The 18,002-nt window shown below is 45.0% G+C and overlaps 2 protein-coding genes across 3 annotated transcripts; one reads left to right on the forward strand and one right to left on the reverse strand.

Moving 5' to 3' along the window:
- Positions 1-24: 24 nt before the first annotated feature.
- On the reverse strand, positions 25-5,579 carry adamtsl7 (ADAMTS-like 7). Its single transcript, XM_029144944.3, has 12 exons — positions 5,445-5,579; positions 4,743-4,872; positions 4,457-4,632; positions 4,137-4,245; positions 3,227-3,328; positions 2,817-2,946; positions 2,439-2,661; positions 2,013-2,186; positions 1,729-1,902; positions 1,447-1,626; positions 1,212-1,356; positions 25-973 (listed from the first exon to the last, which is right to left on the reverse strand). Exons 1-12 carry the CDS (start codon positions 5,577-5,579, stop codon positions 834-836), a joined length of 1,818 nt encoding a protein of 605 aa, XP_029000777.1. The 3' UTR covers positions 25-833.
- A 3,179-nt stretch (positions 5,580-8,758) lies between these two features.
- Positions 8,759-17,387, forward strand: melk (maternal embryonic leucine zipper kinase). Of its 2 annotated transcripts, XM_055509361.1 has the most exons (21): positions 8,759-9,234; positions 9,326-9,411; positions 9,513-9,629; positions 9,704-9,847; positions 9,944-10,012; positions 10,093-10,185; positions 10,417-10,515; positions 10,617-10,685; positions 10,817-10,915; positions 11,037-11,123; positions 11,289-11,420; positions 11,516-11,677; positions 12,227-12,515; positions 13,869-13,965; positions 14,261-14,417; positions 14,619-14,722; positions 14,802-15,029; positions 15,108-16,607; positions 16,687-16,744; positions 16,837-16,889; positions 16,972-17,387. In XM_055509361.1, exons 1-17 carry the CDS (start codon positions 9,156-9,158, stop codon positions 14,977-14,979), a joined length of 2,061 nt encoding a protein of 686 aa, XP_055365336.1. In that variant the 5' UTR covers positions 8,759-9,155; the 3' UTR covers positions 14,980-15,029; positions 15,108-16,607; positions 16,687-16,744; positions 16,837-16,889; positions 16,972-17,387. The 2 variants fall into 2 exon arrangements, with proteins under 2 accessions (XP_055365336.1, XP_029003612.1); XM_029147779.3 differs by having other exon boundaries at positions 14,802-16,607.
- The last annotated feature ends 615 nt before the right edge of the window (positions 17,388-18,002 follow it).

The raw sequence follows: 18,002 nt of genomic DNA on the forward strand, positions 1-18,002 counted from the left end.
TGACTGGCTATTGTGGTGAATAGATCAAATGCACGTGCAGTAAATAACTCAGAGCATTTTAAAACATTTAGTTCCAGTATGTTGGACTTCAGTTTATTTCGAAATGTGTCTCTTTGCATTACAACGGATGAAGGATTGTTATAATCAAACACGTTTTTGTACTGCAAACAACTGCCCCTTGGAGACAACAGCACACGACAGTCAACACAAAGTATATTATAGCGGGGAATTTCCACATTGTTTCCCTGAGAGAACAAAAGAAGGGATGACAACACAATGAAACCTCTGTAGAACAATGTCCTCAAAGTTCTCTCAACCTGAAACTTGGCCTTTGTCGAGTGTAAAAGCATGGACTTTTGCTGCACAGAACAATTTTATTTCTATTGTATTGTGAAAATGCATTTAGGTGTAGCAGACAAGCACAAATTGCATAAATGACAAAGATGTTGGTACGACTGTAAAAGACAGGGATGCAAATTGTTGGGGTAATTTTCTTGAGCCAAAACCTTGGTTTTTCGAGTATAGAGAATAGCTGAATATTTTCTTTTACCTCTGCAATAACAACAAAGCAGCAGTGTTAAACACTTTATGAAGAATAAATATAGAGTAAAAGTCTATTGTAAAGTCTATTTTATTCCTGTTTGATGTAGAATGAAGGTGTTCTTCATTTGAACATTAGCAAATAGCAAACAGGAAACAGCAGCTGAATACTGATCTGAACCTGTGGCTGAAACCATACTGTGCCCTCGTATGCTCTCCAGTCAGGCATAGTGTCATTTTCACAGTTTTTGTTATGGAAGAAACAGAAATCGTCTCAATAACCACCCTCCTCATCACCTGCGAATGTGGTTGGGGTACGATTTTGGCATCTTGGCGCAAGAGGAGCAGCAGATGCTTCTGTAGTACGGGTAAATGCAGAGTCTGGCTTGAATCACCACCAGACAGTTATGATGCTGGTCGCTGCATGATGGATCTGGAACAGATGGAAGAGATATCACAAAACAATAAGTGAAGGTAAACCCTTTACAGTCATTTTTCAAAACGTAATAAAATAACTCATTTTGAGTTTTTTGTGTTTGTGGTATTTTTTCCATTTCACAGTTTGACACACGTTCTCAGCAATTCACTGATCCCACTGATCCTTTAACACTGTTTTATATCTCTTTTTCTGTGTTCACACTGCACGGTGCGTAAAGCAGGAGAAGACGTACCCGTCTCTGCTTCACATGGTTGTTTGCCGCAGTCTTCGCGGCTCTCGGGGGTCAAACTGGGGTCGCACTGGTCACTCGGGACCGTGTGGTCAGTGAGACAGCGAACCTCCCGCACGCGGTAGCCTCCGTCGCATGAGCGCGAACACTGAGGCGATGCAAGGAAGCAGCGGAATGGAAGTTTACTGTATATTAGTGAGTGACAGCACTAACAGAGCTGTTGACTGTTGACACTCACCGTGCTCCACTCTGTGACGTACCACTGGACGCCGCACGGCCTCAGGCTGCAGGCGCGAGCTGTGGCCGGCTGCTGCAGGTCAGAACACCGCGACCCGTCCACCACCTCCATGCGACCGTTGCTGGCGAAGAGACAAGCGGCGCTTCGGGTCTGCGTGCCGCGGCCGCATTCTGCAGAACACTTCATTAACCCACACACGCGCACAGACTGTATGAGGTGCCGCATCCCATCTAGTGCTGGTTTCACTCAATACTGTCAGAATTTCACGCTGGCGGGAATCACCTGGCTCCAGGGGCCCGTGTACCACTCCACCCGGTTCTGGCACGGGCCCGAGTCGCACGGGGTCACTTCTGACGGGCGTTCCCCTTCACAGACGTCCAGTGGGAGCTCGCTCACATGATCCATCAGGCACACTGACGTCCGGGTCCGATTGCCCCCTCCACACTCTGCAGAGCACTGAAGATGGACACACACACACACACACACACATCCAACATAATTCAGGTTTTTATTTTAGCTCTGACGCTATATTGACCCTCTACATGTGAGCAGACGAGCACTCATACCCGCTGGCTCCAGGCGGAGGTGAACCAGCTGCGTGCACAGGCTCCCATGTCACAGTTTTGCAGTGAGTCTGGCTTTAGGTGCATGTTACACTCCTCATCCTTCTCCACATCGCCCTGGTTGCTGACACACACCACCTCCCTGCTGCGCTGGCCCACCCCGCACGGCACTGAACACTGGGAGAGACATAGGAGCGGAGCAGGATGGAGGGTTTGTTTTAATTAATAGTTAATAAATGTGGTGAGTGAGTTTAGATTCTGAGGATTCAGAGATACATTTATTTAGTGAGATTTTATAAAATACAATTAATCTTTTTATTTATTTTTTTCAAGTTACACAAAGTCAAAGTACTTTTCAAGTACATTTTCCAAGTAATTTTTAGAATATTTTCATCTGTAAATACTATAATTACTTGTGCCTTTTCTTACCGGGCTCCATTCAGATCGTATTTCCCACTGGCTGCAGATCTTCAGCTGGCAGCTTGACTCGGTCACCGGCCTGTCAGTCGACGCACACAGACCCGGCTCCACAATAACCAAGGTCTCCGTCCCGTTGGCGTGCACGTGTGTAACCTGGCGACAGATGACCTGGCGGCGCTGAGTGCCGGGACCGCACATCCTGCTGCACTCGGACCACTCCCCAATGTCCCAGCTGTGAGTCACATGAAGAACGGGATCAGAGAAGATGAATAGCAGCTGTAAAAATGCTGACCAAGCAATTCTACCACGTTGGAACCGAATTAATACAGTACATATGTGTGTGTACTATAAATATTGGCCAGGACACTTGCTGTGCACGTTACTCACTATGCAGGACAGAGCTGGGAGATGCAGTCCTCCACTGGGTTTACTGGTTTGTGGGCAAAATCACAGAGGTCAGTGGGAACTGTCTGTTGGGAATCCTTGTCCACACAGTCCCACAGCAGCTGACGTCTGCCTGACAAACACATGTGCACATACACTGAGTGTGTATTTGTCTGGAAAGTACACACACACAAACACACACACACACACACACACACACACACACACACACACACACACACACACACACACACACACACACACACACACACACACACACACACACACACACATAGTAGCTTCCATTCCATTCTGTGAATAATTGTAAAACAGAATAGTAAATTTTGTTTCTATATTTATTTAATGTTAAACGTAAAAATGGGCATTCACTTTGAATTTCATGAGGGTCTCACCGGTGCCACACGTCGCGCTACACTCTGTGTGGCCACTCTTCTTCCAGATGTAGGTGGTGTCGGAGTATACGTGGTTAGGAATGGTTTCTTCCCATTTTTCACCTGGTAGAATAATTTCAACTATTATGCAGCAAAAACTGAGCTTAAGTGGTTAATAGACGCGTAATAAAATAAAATGTGCAACCACATTGTGATCTCAGTCACTTCCTCAGTCACACTGGGAAGTATCGAATATGTTCTGTCAGCTGACATACCACATAACTAAGCGTTTGCTGGTGGATGCTAATATATGGACAAAACACAAAGAAACTCGAGGAGCAGCTTACAGCTGGAAGAAATCAGAGTTAATTGTGGATAGATGTGAAACTGACCCAGGATCAACTAATATGAAATAAGAAATATGAAAAAGGTTTACATTTTTAAACACGTTTGCCTCTATATTAAGTTAAACTGACAGTAGCCTGTTGGAGTTGGAATCAGATGACCTGCAACAGTGATCCTATTGTTTCATTCCTTCCTAATATAAAACTGTCGATTCTGGAAAAATGTTCAGCAAAACACACGAGGTATATTCTCTGGGTGGAACAATAGAAATGTTTCTTATTCTTGAGTGCCGCTCATAGAATTAATTAAAGTTAAATATGAGGTAATGGGAATAAATCTGGCCCAAGTGGCCCTGATAATCTTCTCCGTGTGCAGTAGATACTATTTGCCAGAATAATTTCAGTGCTTGCCAATTATCAAAATCCTGATCAAATGTAATAAACGTTTGGTGAGAGATAAGCATGTAGGTGTTGGTTTAATGGGGAGGGGACAGCTGAGCCTGTAGATATAAAACAGAACCTCGCTCTGTGGTTGTTTGGGGGTCACCCCGGTGCTTTTTAAGAGTCAGTGAGCTGTGGGCATTTACCCAGAGGAGGAATAACAGAAGGCACATCTGGCTCCGGGGCGCTGTGTGTGACTGGTGAAGGCAGGCTGTACTCATAGAACACACTGGGACCTGGTTGCTGGTAGATCAACTACGGAACAAACAAGCACAGATTGGAGGTGTGTTATGAGGTGGTAGACGTGGTTCTAATGGTTTGGCCCCGTCATTCAATTTAAATATGGTGACCAGGACATTTGCACCCACTGTGACCTCAGTAACAGACATAATGAATAAAAAAGAACTTATGTCTTTGTTTAACATCAGAGCTACTTTATTGGAACAGGTGAGCCTAATAAACTCACATAAACATGCAGGGCCTCGGCCAGCGGCCCCGGTGCCGTGATGGACTCTCCTTTGCGAGAGCGTATTTCATTGGGTCGCCTGTAAGTCAGCTGCGTTCCTGCAGCAGCGAAGATCCCAGGCCTGTCAATCACCCAGTTACCGTTGATGATGGAGACGCCAGTCTGGGTCTGTAGAGCTGAAGTAGAGCCACTTATTCATTCAGAGAGTGCCGTGCAATGAGTGTGTGTGTGCGTGTGTGTGTGTGTGTGTGTGTGTGTGTGTGTGTGTGTGTGTGTGTGTGTATACCCAGGTAGTTGCGGCTTTTTATCGTCTCCTGTATCTTGATGTTTCTTGCTGCTGCTGGAATTTCTGCAATCTTGTGGTAGCCAACGCGAAGGAAAGTCAGAGAGAAATTCCCCCTGACTAACACAAACCCCTGCCAACACACACACACACACACACACACACACACACACACACACACACACACACACACACACACACACACACACACACACACACTTTAAGTACACCGACCCGCTCATGTGCTGTGTGTACCACATTTTCCCGCATCACAGACGTGTGTTTCACTGGTCCAATCATAAATTCCACTGGATCACATAGCTGCACTTTTCTCTCAGTTTCACTCATCCCTTCCTCTCTCTCTCTCTCTCTCTCTCTCTCTCTCTCTCTCTCTGGAAATCCCACAACCCACTCAGCCCAGTCCAACAGTTGTTTTGAGTTTGAGAACTTTTCTGGTCTTTCTTTCTATTCCTCCACACACATCATTGTTCTCAAATGTAGATCTTACGTCTTGTCTTCTTTCATGTGATCTGATACATGATACACTATCATGCAATCGTTGCAGCTGGTTTCAGGTTTGAAATGAGCTCAAGTGGGCAAAAGAACAGCGACACGTTCATATGACATATAACAAAGTAAACATGCACGTCGCTGTTATCCAACACAAAAAGACTGTCTGCTCTCCTGCATAGGTGGAAACCTTACCTCCAGAGGGGACGGGCCGGCTGTGACGTCCCCAGAATGAGTACCTGAGAGTGGGCAGAGGAGACAGAGGACGTGGACGACGGCCAGAGCTGGACTCGGCCTCAGGGAGCTGAGCTGCTGCCACAATCCAGCCATGAGGAGACTGAAGACACACACATAAACACACATGGTTAATGGGGGGGAGTGTGTGTTTGTAAGGTGGGGTTGTCCACGGGGGTGGGAGGGAAATAGACAAAATTTGGGAGGGATGTGTGGAAAAAATGCCCGGAGAAAGTGTTTAACAACGTTGTGTCAAGAAAGGTTGCACCCATTTTTGCATGCGGGTCTGACAGTGGTGACAGCTGACAGCGAGTGTGCGATTGTGATTGTGCGGCCAGGCCCCTGCTGTGTCTACTACAGCCAATCCAAAATCAATATCTCTGCCTGAGAGCCGTCATGTAGGTTTGTGGCTCTCAGAACAAACACCACACTAAATCTTTCTACTCCACCCACTTCACAAGACCGACCCTGTTCTCTGTTATTCCAACAACAGAAAAAGTGAGGGACAAAAAAATTGATATTTTATATTGATAAGAGGCCGAGCTGCAATAATAATATGCTGAAAGAGCCTGAGCTTATTGCTTCTCCCTGTGTGATGAACACGTGCTGTGTTCTCTGTGGTGGGTCAGTGATTCACCTATTACAGTAATGAAGAGTCAGGAATTAAAGCCCTGTAGTGACGCACTCCGTTTCATTTACAGTCATATTCGTGTGGATGAGATGAGCTGGAGTTCCTCACATCCACGTGGAACAACTCCCCCCGGCGCCGTGCCTCGGTTCTGGGCACGGAGCTGCTCCCTGTGAACACGCTGGGGCTTCAACTTTCCACCGCTTCACGGCGGAGCTCGAGGAGAGACGAGTTGTAAATGTCAGAACCTACTTTTACTGTGAGCTGTGGAGGGGGTTTTGCAGGAGGGGGCAGATAAAATAGCTTTTTCCTTCCAGATATGAAGCTCCTTGGAAGCCGGTGGCGCCACAGCTGTTCACCACGTGGGTACGAGACGGGCCTGACAGAGGCTTCCAGCACCTCGTGCCACTTTCACTCCTCTGGGATCACGCGTGCTTGTGTGTTACGTTTTTTATCGGTCGCTTTGACGCAGCCGTCCAGTGAAACAACACATTCTCTTATCAGTTCACACACACAGGTCTAAACAGCTGCTCCAATGTTAAAATGGAGGCTTTAACTGTGTTAAAACACTGGAAATATGCAGCAATCTAAGGGAGGATGAGACACAGCCACTATTAATACTGAGTCTCTGCTTTAGACCTCCTCCATCCATGCTGATAAAGGTCTAAAGACTGATAGAAAATTGAAGATCCTTGTGGAGGAGTGTCAAACAGATGCTATGGTGAGTTTATACTGGTCTTACTGGTTTACTGGTAGTTAGAAACATATGGTTTTTTCTTTGGTCACAAAGCTAAAACATTGGAGTTTAGACTGTTTGAATGACGTCAGTGTTAACTGTTTTGCAAAAGGGAGGAGAAAATGTGTCAATCCAATGTAAACAGGTTCACACATTTGCTACAAGTGTCTGATTCTCTGCTGGAACAGTGATGATGAAAATAAGTGGAACCTAGTTCTACAAAACAGGTTAAAGCGACGAATAAAAACTGTAATATCCATGCTCTGAGCACCCTCTGTTATTTGTATGACCGTGAACACAAGCACATTAAAATCCAGATTCACCAAACTGAAAACGTGCAAGAACAGCAACACGATGCAGTCGTGATTAACGCTGCTTGGGTCCGAAACGTGGTTATTTGACGCCCAACTGGCAAATCCTACACCGTCTGTAAAACCACGGCGTGAAACAAAAGCGTCCCTTTGGATGTATTACAACCATTTACATTTTTTATTCAAGCCGAGTTCTATCTCATAAAACAAGCCGAGGGGTGGACTTTCACTGGCTGTTCACTGTGTTTTATTATGTTCACGCATGTGGGAATAAAAGAATGAACCTATCCCCGGCTTAATCTGACTTACTATTGATTTTCCACATCTTCCATGCTCCTTTTTTTTCTCTTTTTCACCTCTTTTACAGTCTTTCTCTCGCTCCCTACACGTTCCCTCACTTTTCCTCTCGCTGTGCCTTGTTTGATGTCCTCGTGGCCGATGGGGCCAGCTGCCCTACACACCAAATAAGAGGTTGTCGGCCTGTTGACACCTGGACGTACTCTAACCATCATTTACCCCATAACGACCGACTCAGTCACTCAAACTCCTCTGCAGCTGTCCGTCCATCTCTGCTGACTATAAAAATGTCATATTTTCACTTGCAGGAAATATGCTTCGCTTAATGTTTTACTAATAATCAAGAACATGTGTAATAAGGCGTCTCTGCCTCATGCACTGTTAGAAGTTAGTAGTTGACTATAACCTTCACACCACAAGGAAAGTGCTCCTATACAGTCATTACAGATGGCTGATGAGCAGGTGAAGGTCTGGTAAACTGCATTTAAAGGCCTTCATGCCCATTTGTCTTGGTAATTGCACGTTTGTGCAGGTGAAGACGAGCACACCTTCTGACACCATAACTACAACCTTCTGGTCATCTACCCTCATACCTGAAGGGTCAGAATTGGCAGCATGCAGGACATTTGTGCTCCACAGGTTTGTATGTATGTCAGCGAACGCACAAGTCACGTACCTTTATCAGGTAAGAACCCCGTGATAAGCAGCCCTACACCAGTGACCTGTGATGGCATAAAGTCAGATCTTTATCCGGATTCAAGCTTTTGTGTCTTTATTTTAGATGATGTAAGTCACATATAATAAAACTAGAATATTGTCAATGGTATCTTCATGTCTTCTTCGTCCTAAATATTTGATATATATAAATAGAAGTTATTTCTATTTCTTAACCAAATACATTCTTATCTTATTAACTGTTTGACAGTTAGAAGAAGAAATCAAGTGATGTGATTTTTAATGTACCCTTTTATAAAAATAAAACATTAGGCAGTTTATTTTAGTACAAACTTTTCAAATGTCTCAACGTCTGACTTGAGGTGATTTATAAAAAAGAATCTGAATCTTTTACCGCTTGAGAGGCGTTTCTAATATTTGTACATTGATGGTAGACAAAACATGAAGTCACCCTAAATGCAATAAATAGAGGACCACAGTTTTATACACTCTTTTATTCACTAGTATATATTTTTATTTTATTTTTTGCTGTAGTACTGTTAATGTTATTGCATATTGTGCATCTATTTATTATAAGGACGTTTATTTTGTCGCGGTACCGTTTTCCGCCACGAGGACGTAAAGGTCCCCCAACCGGAAACAGGAAGCGCCGTCAACGTCTACGTACGAAATTCAAACTTGTGAAACAAAACATCTTTACAGACGCTGCTCTATGTGGCAGCCGACTGAGCTGCTTTTACCCTTTAACTCTCCGCTTTTAATTGCACAGTTCGAGTGTTGTTAAGTGAAGTCGTGCTATTGCGACACTGAGTTACTTTTATTGATTTTAGCACATTCGGGACTTGTTTGCCAGTAGTTTGTAGGTAGTTGTTAGCGGAGTTAGCTACCATAGCTACGGAGGTGTTAGCCATTGGGTCGTGGCTGATAATCTGTTTTCCGCTGGGTTTGCGTGTTCTGAGACAACGTCTGTTGAAAGAAGGTATCTGTCACCCTGAAGAGGTTTGTCATCGTCGGGTTAAGGCAGAATGCCCGTAGAACGGACGGAGCACCGCGGGGCCGACGAGCTCCACAGGTACTATGAGGTTTATGAAACCATCGGCTCAGGTAACCACTATATAAGTATCTTTAATTGATTTACTGCAGCTGTCAGTGTCACGTCCTGCCTGAAGAACCATACAACGCGTGTGTTTTACAGGAGGCTTTGCTAAAGTCAAGCTGGGTCGACACATCCTGACCGGGGAGAAGGTTGCCATCAAAATCATGAACAAGAAAGACCTAGGGGTGTGCAAACACCGAAGCAACTTTCCCAACACGATAAACATGATGTTTGTAAATGAGCATGTAAACGACAGTGCTTACAGTGGCTTGTTGTGACCCCCCAGGATGACCTGCCCCGTGTGAAAGTGGAGATCGAGGCCATGAAGAATCTGAGTCACCAGCATGTGTGTCGTCTGTACCAGGTCATAGAGACGTCCACCCAGATCTTCATGATAATAGAGGTGAGCGCACGAAGCGTGTGGTAATGTTTGCCTTCATTCATTCATTCATTGTTTTGCTTCTTTGTGTCTCTCAGTACTGTCCAGGTGGTGAGTTGTTTGATTACATCATAGCAAAGGATCGTCTGTCAGAGGAGGAGACCAGGGTTTTTTTCAGACAGATCGTATCAGCGATGGCGTATGTCCACAGTCAGGGATATGCTCATAGAGATTTAAAACCGGTAATGTAGCAACTGAAAGTTCCACAAATATCTTCATCGTGTGTGGTTTTGTAAGAGTCTAACATACGCAGCGATGCTTGTCTCTCTGAACTGCAGGAAAACCTGCTGATTGATGAAGACCACAACTTAAAACTCATAGATTTTGGCTTGTGTGCCAAACCCAAGGTACATCACAATTTCAAATGTCACTGTATATAATCACAATATGGACACCCATGTTGAGCCCTGTTTGTTTCTTTTCATAGGGAGGTCTGGGTTATGAGTTAATGACTTGTTGTGGAAGCCCTGCGTATGCTGCTCCTGAACTCATCCAGGGAAAAGCATACATTGGTTCAGAGGTGAGACATGTATCCTGTTTCCCATTTGCAGATGGAAACTTTGACATTTGACCTTATTTCACAAAAGCTTTTTTTTCCTCATTAAGATCGATCATTACCTGCCTGTTCCTCAAGTTCTATTTTTCTGCGGTGTCCTGGTCATATTTGCTGGTGCATGACTGCATCTGAGCTGTGAAATCATGGGTTTAATGCTTCAAGCTGAAATATTGCTGTGTGATGTGCAACCTCCAGGCCGATGTTTGGAGCATGGGAGTGCTGCTGTTCGCCCTGCTCTGCGGCTATCTGCCCTTTGATGATGAAAACTGCATGGTCCTCTACAGGAAGATTACAGTAAGACCACTGTGACATTTTTAAAGCAGTCTAATATTGTGTATTGGTATGATTTTCTTTTTTACCATTTTATAATTTATTTTTGTACATGTCATTTTCAGAGAGGTAAATATGATAATCCACACTGGCTTTCTCCTGGTAGTATCCTCCTCCTCAATCAGATGATGCAGGTATACTTTCATTCATACAACTTTTCCTTTTATAAAATTATTTTCTTTGTGCAACCAGCATAATGTTCTACTGTGAACTGTCTGGTCTCCAGTCTGCGTATTGAGTTGTAGTTTCTTTGTGTGTCCTGTAGGTGGACCCCAAGCGGCGTCTTTGTGTTCGGCAGCTGCTGAACCATCCCTGGGTGATGAAGGACTACAACAGTCCCGTGGAATGGTACAGCAGGCAGCCGGTACGCATACACAGCATTAACATAAACACTGTTAGGAGAGCTGTTTTATCTGGTAGAGTAAACCACACACAGGTACCTGTCTGCATCAGTTTTGTGTGAAAAGCCTGCGTCTTTCTTTCAGCTTGGCTATATAGATGACGATTGTATCACTGAGATGGCTGTCAACTTTAAACGATCAAGGCAGAGCACCACAGAGATAGTCAAGGAGGTATGTGTCTGTACAACCAACATTTTTAGTCTCGCCGTCAGTGGCTTTGCATTTTCAAAGAAAAGCCATAACAACCTTTTCTCAGATCAGATTATTTTTGTGTAACGATGCTAAATTGTAGAATTTCTCTCAAGCAAACAGTTTAATACAGCTTCATTTCTGCAGTGGCGGTATGATCATGTCACAGCCACCTACCTGCTCCTGCTGTCAAAGAAGCAGAGAGGGAAGCCGGTCCGCCTACGCCCTGAACCTCTTGCCTGTGAGGACTCGCACTCTCCCCTGCATCAGGGACTGCAGGTCAGATTCAGGATTGCAACTTGCATGAAATCTCTGCTATGTTGGACTTTGGCTGTTCTCACTCCAGTGTATTCTGGTTGGGCCATTTCTTTTAGACCCGGGACGCCCTTCACTTCAGTGAGGATGAAGATGCTGTGATTGTGGGATCTCTTGACTTGTGCTCAGAGTACATGGATGACTGTCCATGGGCTTCAGTCACACAACATACACCCCAGAGGGTCAGAGGCCAACCAGATGGAACAAACAACAGAGACACGGTTTGTGAAAAATGAATATAGGCCCATCAGCAGCAGCTATAGAACCAGCAGCCTAATAATGTGTAGGTTCTTAATTCCACTAAAGCAGCTATGACCCTTAAAGGTGGTTGATGTAGACATGTTTGTAATTTCAACCTGTACAAGAGATTTCACTAAATCTAGCTTGTTAGACCTTTTTGAATAGATGATTTCCCAGAGCATTCCACAGATGTTCGTCAAATGTGGAGAATTAGGAGATCACGACAACACTTTGAAATTTCTATATCCGTCTTGAACAACTTCTTTGCTATATCTGGATGCATTATCTTGCTGAAATATACCACCGCCTTTAATACTGTTTCCCATAGCATCACCCAGAAAATCCTCGAATGTCCTGCTTTTATTAGATCAACCTCAGGAACTTAGTGTCTGCCTTCCACTTTGATACATGGCATTATACGTTGATAATCCGTTATATCCCTTATGTTTTATGTTGTTGGTTCTGATCTGAAGATCTATGACTCATCCAGACAAACATCCTTACATTACATTCCTCTCCTGTTTTTAAAGAGGCTTACATCTCCATTAGTGGAAAAAAACTCAGTTTACAGCCCGACCCCGGAGAGAAGGCGGAAAGCTACGCCACATCGCCAGGAGCGGAACGATATAGACCAAGAGCCGACCAGTGAGAAGAAGGAGAATGTTCAAGAGAAAGACGCTGACATGTTTGTTCTGCCTCCGCCGCGAACTCCAGCTTCCAGTAAGAAGAAGTATGGTCGTCCCACCAAGAATGTCTTAACCACACCCAATCAAAATGCTAATGCTGGTGGCGGCAAAAGCAGTGCAATCACACCTAAAGGTAAAAAAAATAATCTCTTTGTTACTAAACAGCTCCCAGTAATTTGAGTTCATCCCGTGTTTTATTTGTATACTATAATTGTTTTTGTTTGAAACAAGGACTTGAAGTGCAATCTCTATTAGATTATTTGCATTAGCCAACTGCCCCTCTCAACAATGCGCTCTCTCATTTATCTGTCCCCCTCTGTCTGACTCCTGCAGCTCTCATAATCACAAGTGTCACATCCACATGCCACACATTTGCAAGTAAATTGTCTTCTGGTAATAAACTCATTTATTGGGCCTGTTTTTATCCCAAAGCCACTCATATTTCTTTGATTTAGTTGTCATTATGCCACAGAAAATGGACAAGCGCACACGTTTTGTTCACACAAACACACACACTTATCACTGTCAACTCAAAGGTGAGGTTATTATCAGGAAAGCTAATTGTATTCACTTATCTGTAAATGAAGGACACTAATATGAATAGAGAATCATTAAAGTCTTAATTGTTTGTCAAAGTGAATTCTCCGCTGAGATGTCCGGCCTCATTAGCTTCCACTATAAACTCCACCACAAGCAGGCTAATGCGCTGCAGCTGACATCGTTGGTATTGAAACCGTTGGAATCGGACTCAGCCGCGCTCCTTCTGCAGCCGCCTGTTCTGAGCGGCGGCGCAGACACGCAGCCTCTGGTGTGGTTGTCCAAACACACACGCGGTGGTCTGTGTGCCTGTCCCCAGGCGTGTGCTATGACAGGTGTAGCTGTCTCCTTCCTCTGCTTGCTGTCCCACGTGGGCTGTAGTGACATGTGTTCTCTTGCCACTAAAGCCGAGCTCTGGCGTGTCTGTGTGAGAGAATGTGTCAGGATTCTTGTCTTTTCGTACGCCAAAGCCAGCCTTTGTATTCACAACTTCCAAGGCAAAACCAAGACTTGGATATTTGAGGTTAGAAACATATCATTTAATAGTTTTTTTATTGCTTATAAGTAGTAGACAAGCTACAATATTTTTAATGTGTATTATTTTTAGCAGTTTTACCATTTTTAACAATTAGGAATTTTGTACAACAATGTGTAAAATGTAAATTAAAACAGAATGCTGTGGCTTTCGGGTTCTCATCAACCCATTTTTTTATTTACAATAGGACATAGGCCTGTTGTGGTGGAGGTTTCCATTTTCCTTTCCAGGTTTCTCACCAGTCCTGGGTCTTTATTGCTGGAATATTTATGTTATTTTGTGCAGGATATTTTCTGTTGGTGAAAGATGTGAAATGCAGGTTGTCCACTTCAACACCTGGACCCTTACTCTGCAAAGCCATTCTGTAGATAAGTTGAGACCAAACATGAAGCCTCTCCCTTTTGTTTGTTTCAGGTGGAGACTCTGCCTCTAAAGAGCCCGGTAAAAAGAGAACAGCGGAGAACAAGGAGCCTGCCAACCTTGAAATTCTGACCTTCAGTCCTGAGAGAAGGTGAGTGGCATGCAGGATCGATAGAGGCTTGAGTGAAAGGAAGGGAGCACCTTGGGTGAATCCTGGAAGTGTCAGGGGAAAAGAATAGTACTCTATACAGCAAACTTTAACATGAACAGTGGGCTGAGGACTCATATCCACAATCAAACTCTAATACCAGAAATGTGATGACTGTCCTTCAGCTCTGCCTATTTATTTTAATTAGGCACAAAACTGAAAACATTACATGTGTTTACTTTGATGAAGCATCCTGGTATATGAAGAGTTTTAATGTGAGATTGTGTTTGGTTTCCAGGTCCAGGTCTTTGGACATGGCTGCTACTGGGGACAGTGGGAAGAAAAAGAGAAGCAGAAAGATGTTCGGCTCTCTGGAGAAGGGCCTGGACAAGGTGATCACTATGCTCACTCCCAGCAAGAGGCGAGCTCTGCGCGATGGCCCACGCAAGATCAAGGTACAAGAATGCAGATCATATGTTCTGTATCGGACAAGTGTGATATCTTTTAAAATATGGTTTGGACCAGTTCTACCAAACCCTAATATGCTTCACTTAGCTGAATTGTAAAGTTGCATCCAGGAAATTGATTCCGTTTACTAATAGTTTGATCATTTCACAAGTGTGCAGCATTTGTTATCACTACCTGTTCTTCTCCAGGCTCAATATAATGTGACTCTGACTAGTCAGACGAACCCGGACCAGGTGCTTAACCAGATTCTCTCCATTCTGCCAGAAAAGAACATCGACTTTACACAGAAAGGGTAAGAGCCCAAATCTTTTACTATGATTACTATCATTGTGTGTGCGTTTATTGATTTTCTAAGCTCGTCTATCGTTTAGATACACCCTCAAGTGTCGGACCTGGGGGGATTTTGGTAAGGAGACCATGGCATTTGAGCTGGAGGTATGTATGCTCCAGAGGCCAGAGGTGGTCGGGGTTCGCCGCCAGAGGCTAAAGGGTGACGCCTGGGTCTACAAGCACCTGGTGGAAGACCTCCTCTCCACATCCAAGATCTAAATACTGCACTTTTCGTCTCAGCAATGCACACGGCTGCATCAGAAAATAAAGTATGATGGGTTAGAACGGATAGTGTCATAGACTTAAAGAGCAGTGTTGCTTTTATTAATATTTCAAGTTCTTCTTAGGTCAGTCTGCAATCCCTGAAGTGCATTACATGGAACCTAGCATGGCAGGTCCTCTGCTTTCTATCTTGTCTTATGTAGACTTTTGTATCATTTCAACTGTTTTCAAACCTCATCTTTGTTCACTGTTTACATTATACTTTCCAATTTTCTGTCTTGATGTTTTTATTGTCTTCTTTAGGTGCAGAAGCAGCACGTTATTCATGTGTTTACAACTTTTCACCATAATGTTTTATGTCATTGTATGAACTGTCTGTCGTGTCTGATGGACATGGTGAATTTCTGTCATATTGTGTCTGTAATAATATTTCATTAGTAATATAAAAGTAACAAATAAATGATATCTGCTAAGTGTCACTTGATTCTGTGGTGACAGATGATTCCACTAAGTGCAGACACTACCTCAACATCAAATTCCTTTTTTTTTTTTTTAATTCATTTAGCAGTTTGATGGAGCAGTGGTGTGTTTTACACTCTGTCAGCATCCTTCTGTTCGTCTTCCTGTCTCACTCGTCTGATGCGGAGACGGGCTGTGATAGTTGAGCTAAGTGACAGGGTTTGTCAGCATTTACCACCAAAACAAGTCAACATGTCAGCTACGTGCGCCCGTCGTTTCAGACGTCTAACGAATTCGCACGTACACGTTGAATAGCCACAAACGGGAACAGCTGTCTTTTCAGCATTATTCAACACCATTAATGGGCATGAAATATTTCGCCCTTGATAAGTCAAACATATGGTCATTGAGCTACAGGAAGTTCTACAAGGAAGAATAATGAATATGTGCTATTGCTCCGAGTGGATGGAGATCATTGTTATTGCCTTTTGGTCGTGACAGTGCTGCAGGCGACGGGCATCCTCCGTGGCAGGGTCTCCACTGTCTCAGCGGGGAGGGGAAGGGTAATGATGGGTTGAGGTGTGGGTAAGGACAGTTTAACCTTAATAAAGTCTGAGAGGGGGTGGGGGTGGGGCAGGGAGGAATAATTTAAGACAGGTGTGGAGGTTGGAGAGTCGGAAGGGGTGGAGAAAATCTCCTCCTTGGCCGGATCATCTGTATTATTCCAGTGGTGGTGGTGACTCCTGCTGAGCTTAGGTTGAAGGATCAGAGCTGGACTCAGAGCCAGCTGTCGTGGGAGACTTTACCCTCTCTTGGTCCTTCCTGGCCCTGTTTTCTTCTTTGAACCATTATTACATCAGCTGAAATTCACGCCACTTGCTCTGGTCAAGCGATTTGATTCCGTATCACAGAATTAGTCACAGTTGGATTTGAAGAATTGACCAGTAAAGCTTCTGAAACCCTGCTGTGACGTGGGATGGAATCATGTGACATCTGAAGCGACTGCCAGCGTCGCTCCTCCAGTCATAAAGGGGGCAGTGCAGCCTCTGATTTCCCTTTTTTTAGGCCTGAAAGCCCTGTGTCTGGCATTGCCCTGAACGGGATTAATGAATGAAAGCAGGCCGTGTTTCCAGAGCATAACGCAGCCAGTGCAGCAGCAGAGCTGAGTGAGTTAAGCTGTTTTTCCCCCGTCCCATAAAGTGTGAATCAGAGCCCATTTGTGTTCAGCCTGTTGGTCGTTTGCAGGCGGCGTGGGCCGAGATGAGGCTTCTGCTGGCAGGCGCTCTGGTTCTCCTTTTCCTATGTGAGTTCATGTTTCCCGAGAAGCGCCATCACACCGATGCGCTCCATCGTTTCCTGCCGCGTCTGAACAGCGTTGTGTCTCCTTTCCTCCAGGGCTGTACTCGGCGCAGACGCCCCGCGGCCCCCTGGACGGACGTCCGTGTGCGGTAGGCGTGTGAACGAGGCCCTCGGCCGCTTGTTCCGGGTCCAGTTCGGGGGCTGCTGGTTTCACGCCTTCTCCTCCTTTAGGCCGCGTCTACGAGCAGGGCAGCGGCGTGGCTCCTCCTGTCGCCCCTCTCCCTGTACTCGTGGCTCGCCTCCGCGCTGCTCAGGGCCGCCCTGGCCGCCCCGGCCCTCCTGCTGAGCGCGCTGCGGCACTCGCTGCTGCTGCTGCTGGCCGGGCCCTGGTGCGCGGCCGCCGCCTGCGTCTCGGCGCTGGTGGCCTGGCTCCGCGTGGCCGTGTACCTGCTCCACGTGGCCCTGGGCTTCGCAGCGGTGGCCATTTTGGTCCTGGCGCGCCACAAGATGGCCGACGGCGACGGCGCCAAAAAGAGAAGGATGCGCGGCTGTACGGAGCTCGGCCAGAAGGTTGTGCAGCAAGGCTGATTCTGCTCCAAAATGACAATGTTATTTGTTGCTTGAGTAAAAATTGACCTAATTTTCTATGGATGTGCTTTTACCTTCATTTATTTAATGAATGTACAACTGCAGTAGATTTTCTTGTGTTTTAAATTGGCTTTGAGACACTACACAGAAAAACACTGATTAGTTTCTGTCCTTGTGACCTAAATGAGGGTGAAAGGATCACTGCTAGTTGCTCCTTTAACAAACTGATGGCGGTTGTCCACTTATTTATCTCCGTCTCGTTTGCTTCCTCCTTGTTTTCCAACGCGTCCCCAATTATCTGCAGATTGTTGTGCTTTTCCTCACATCTGGAAATGTTCCCATTAGTTGTTGTCCGTCAAGTGGAGATGAGCGGATAAAAGAGGAACAGGAAGGAATGAGGAATAACATTTTCCAAATTCCTTGCATGGCTGTCCTTTAAATGTGCGTGTTTATGCAATGCAGCTCTGCGGCAAACTACGAGTTGAGAGAAAGAGAGAGAGAGAAACTCTGGGTGTGGGCGCTCGAGGCAGCCAACGCTTGTCCAGCCAGTAAACAGGGAAACATGAAAAAAAATGGCAGGAAAAACAATTTTATTAAAAACTTTTAACACTTTGGCCGAGGGGTGTAGCCACAAGTGTGTGTGTGTGTGAGAAAGAGACAAAGACTCAGAAGGG

The sequence above is a fragment of the Betta splendens genome, chromosome 1 (assembly GCF_900634795.4).
Source record: "Betta splendens chromosome 1, fBetSpl5.4, whole genome shotgun sequence".
NCBI lineage: Eukaryota > Metazoa > Chordata > Actinopteri > Anabantiformes > Osphronemidae > Betta > Betta splendens.

Excerpts from the sequence above, each read along its gene's own strand:
- adamtsl7 (XM_029144944.3), bottom strand. The coding sequence starts at position 5,579 with ATGGCTGGATTGTGGCAGCAGCTCAGCTCCCTGAGGCCGAGTCCAGCT. Across the intron at positions 4,246-4,456 it reads CCGAGGCCCTGCATGTTTAT|TTGATCTACCAGCAACCAGG; the intron begins GTGAGTTTATTA and ends TTTGTTCCGTAG. Across the intron at positions 2,187-2,438 it reads TACGATCTGAATGGAGCCCG|TGTTCAGTGCCGTGCGGGGT; the intron begins GTAAGAAAAGGC and ends TGTCTCTCCCAG.
- melk (XM_029147779.3), top strand. The coding sequence starts at position 9,156 with ATGCCCGTAGAACGGACGGAGCACCGCGGGGCCGACGAGCTCCACAGG. Across the intron at positions 9,235-9,325 it reads TTATGAAACCATCGGCTCAG|GAGGCTTTGCTAAAGTCAAG; the intron begins GTAACCACTATA and ends TGTGTTTTACAG. Across the intron at positions 10,186-10,416 it reads AAGCATACATTGGTTCAGAG|GCCGATGTTTGGAGCATGGG; the intron begins GTGAGACATGTA and ends TGCAACCTCCAG.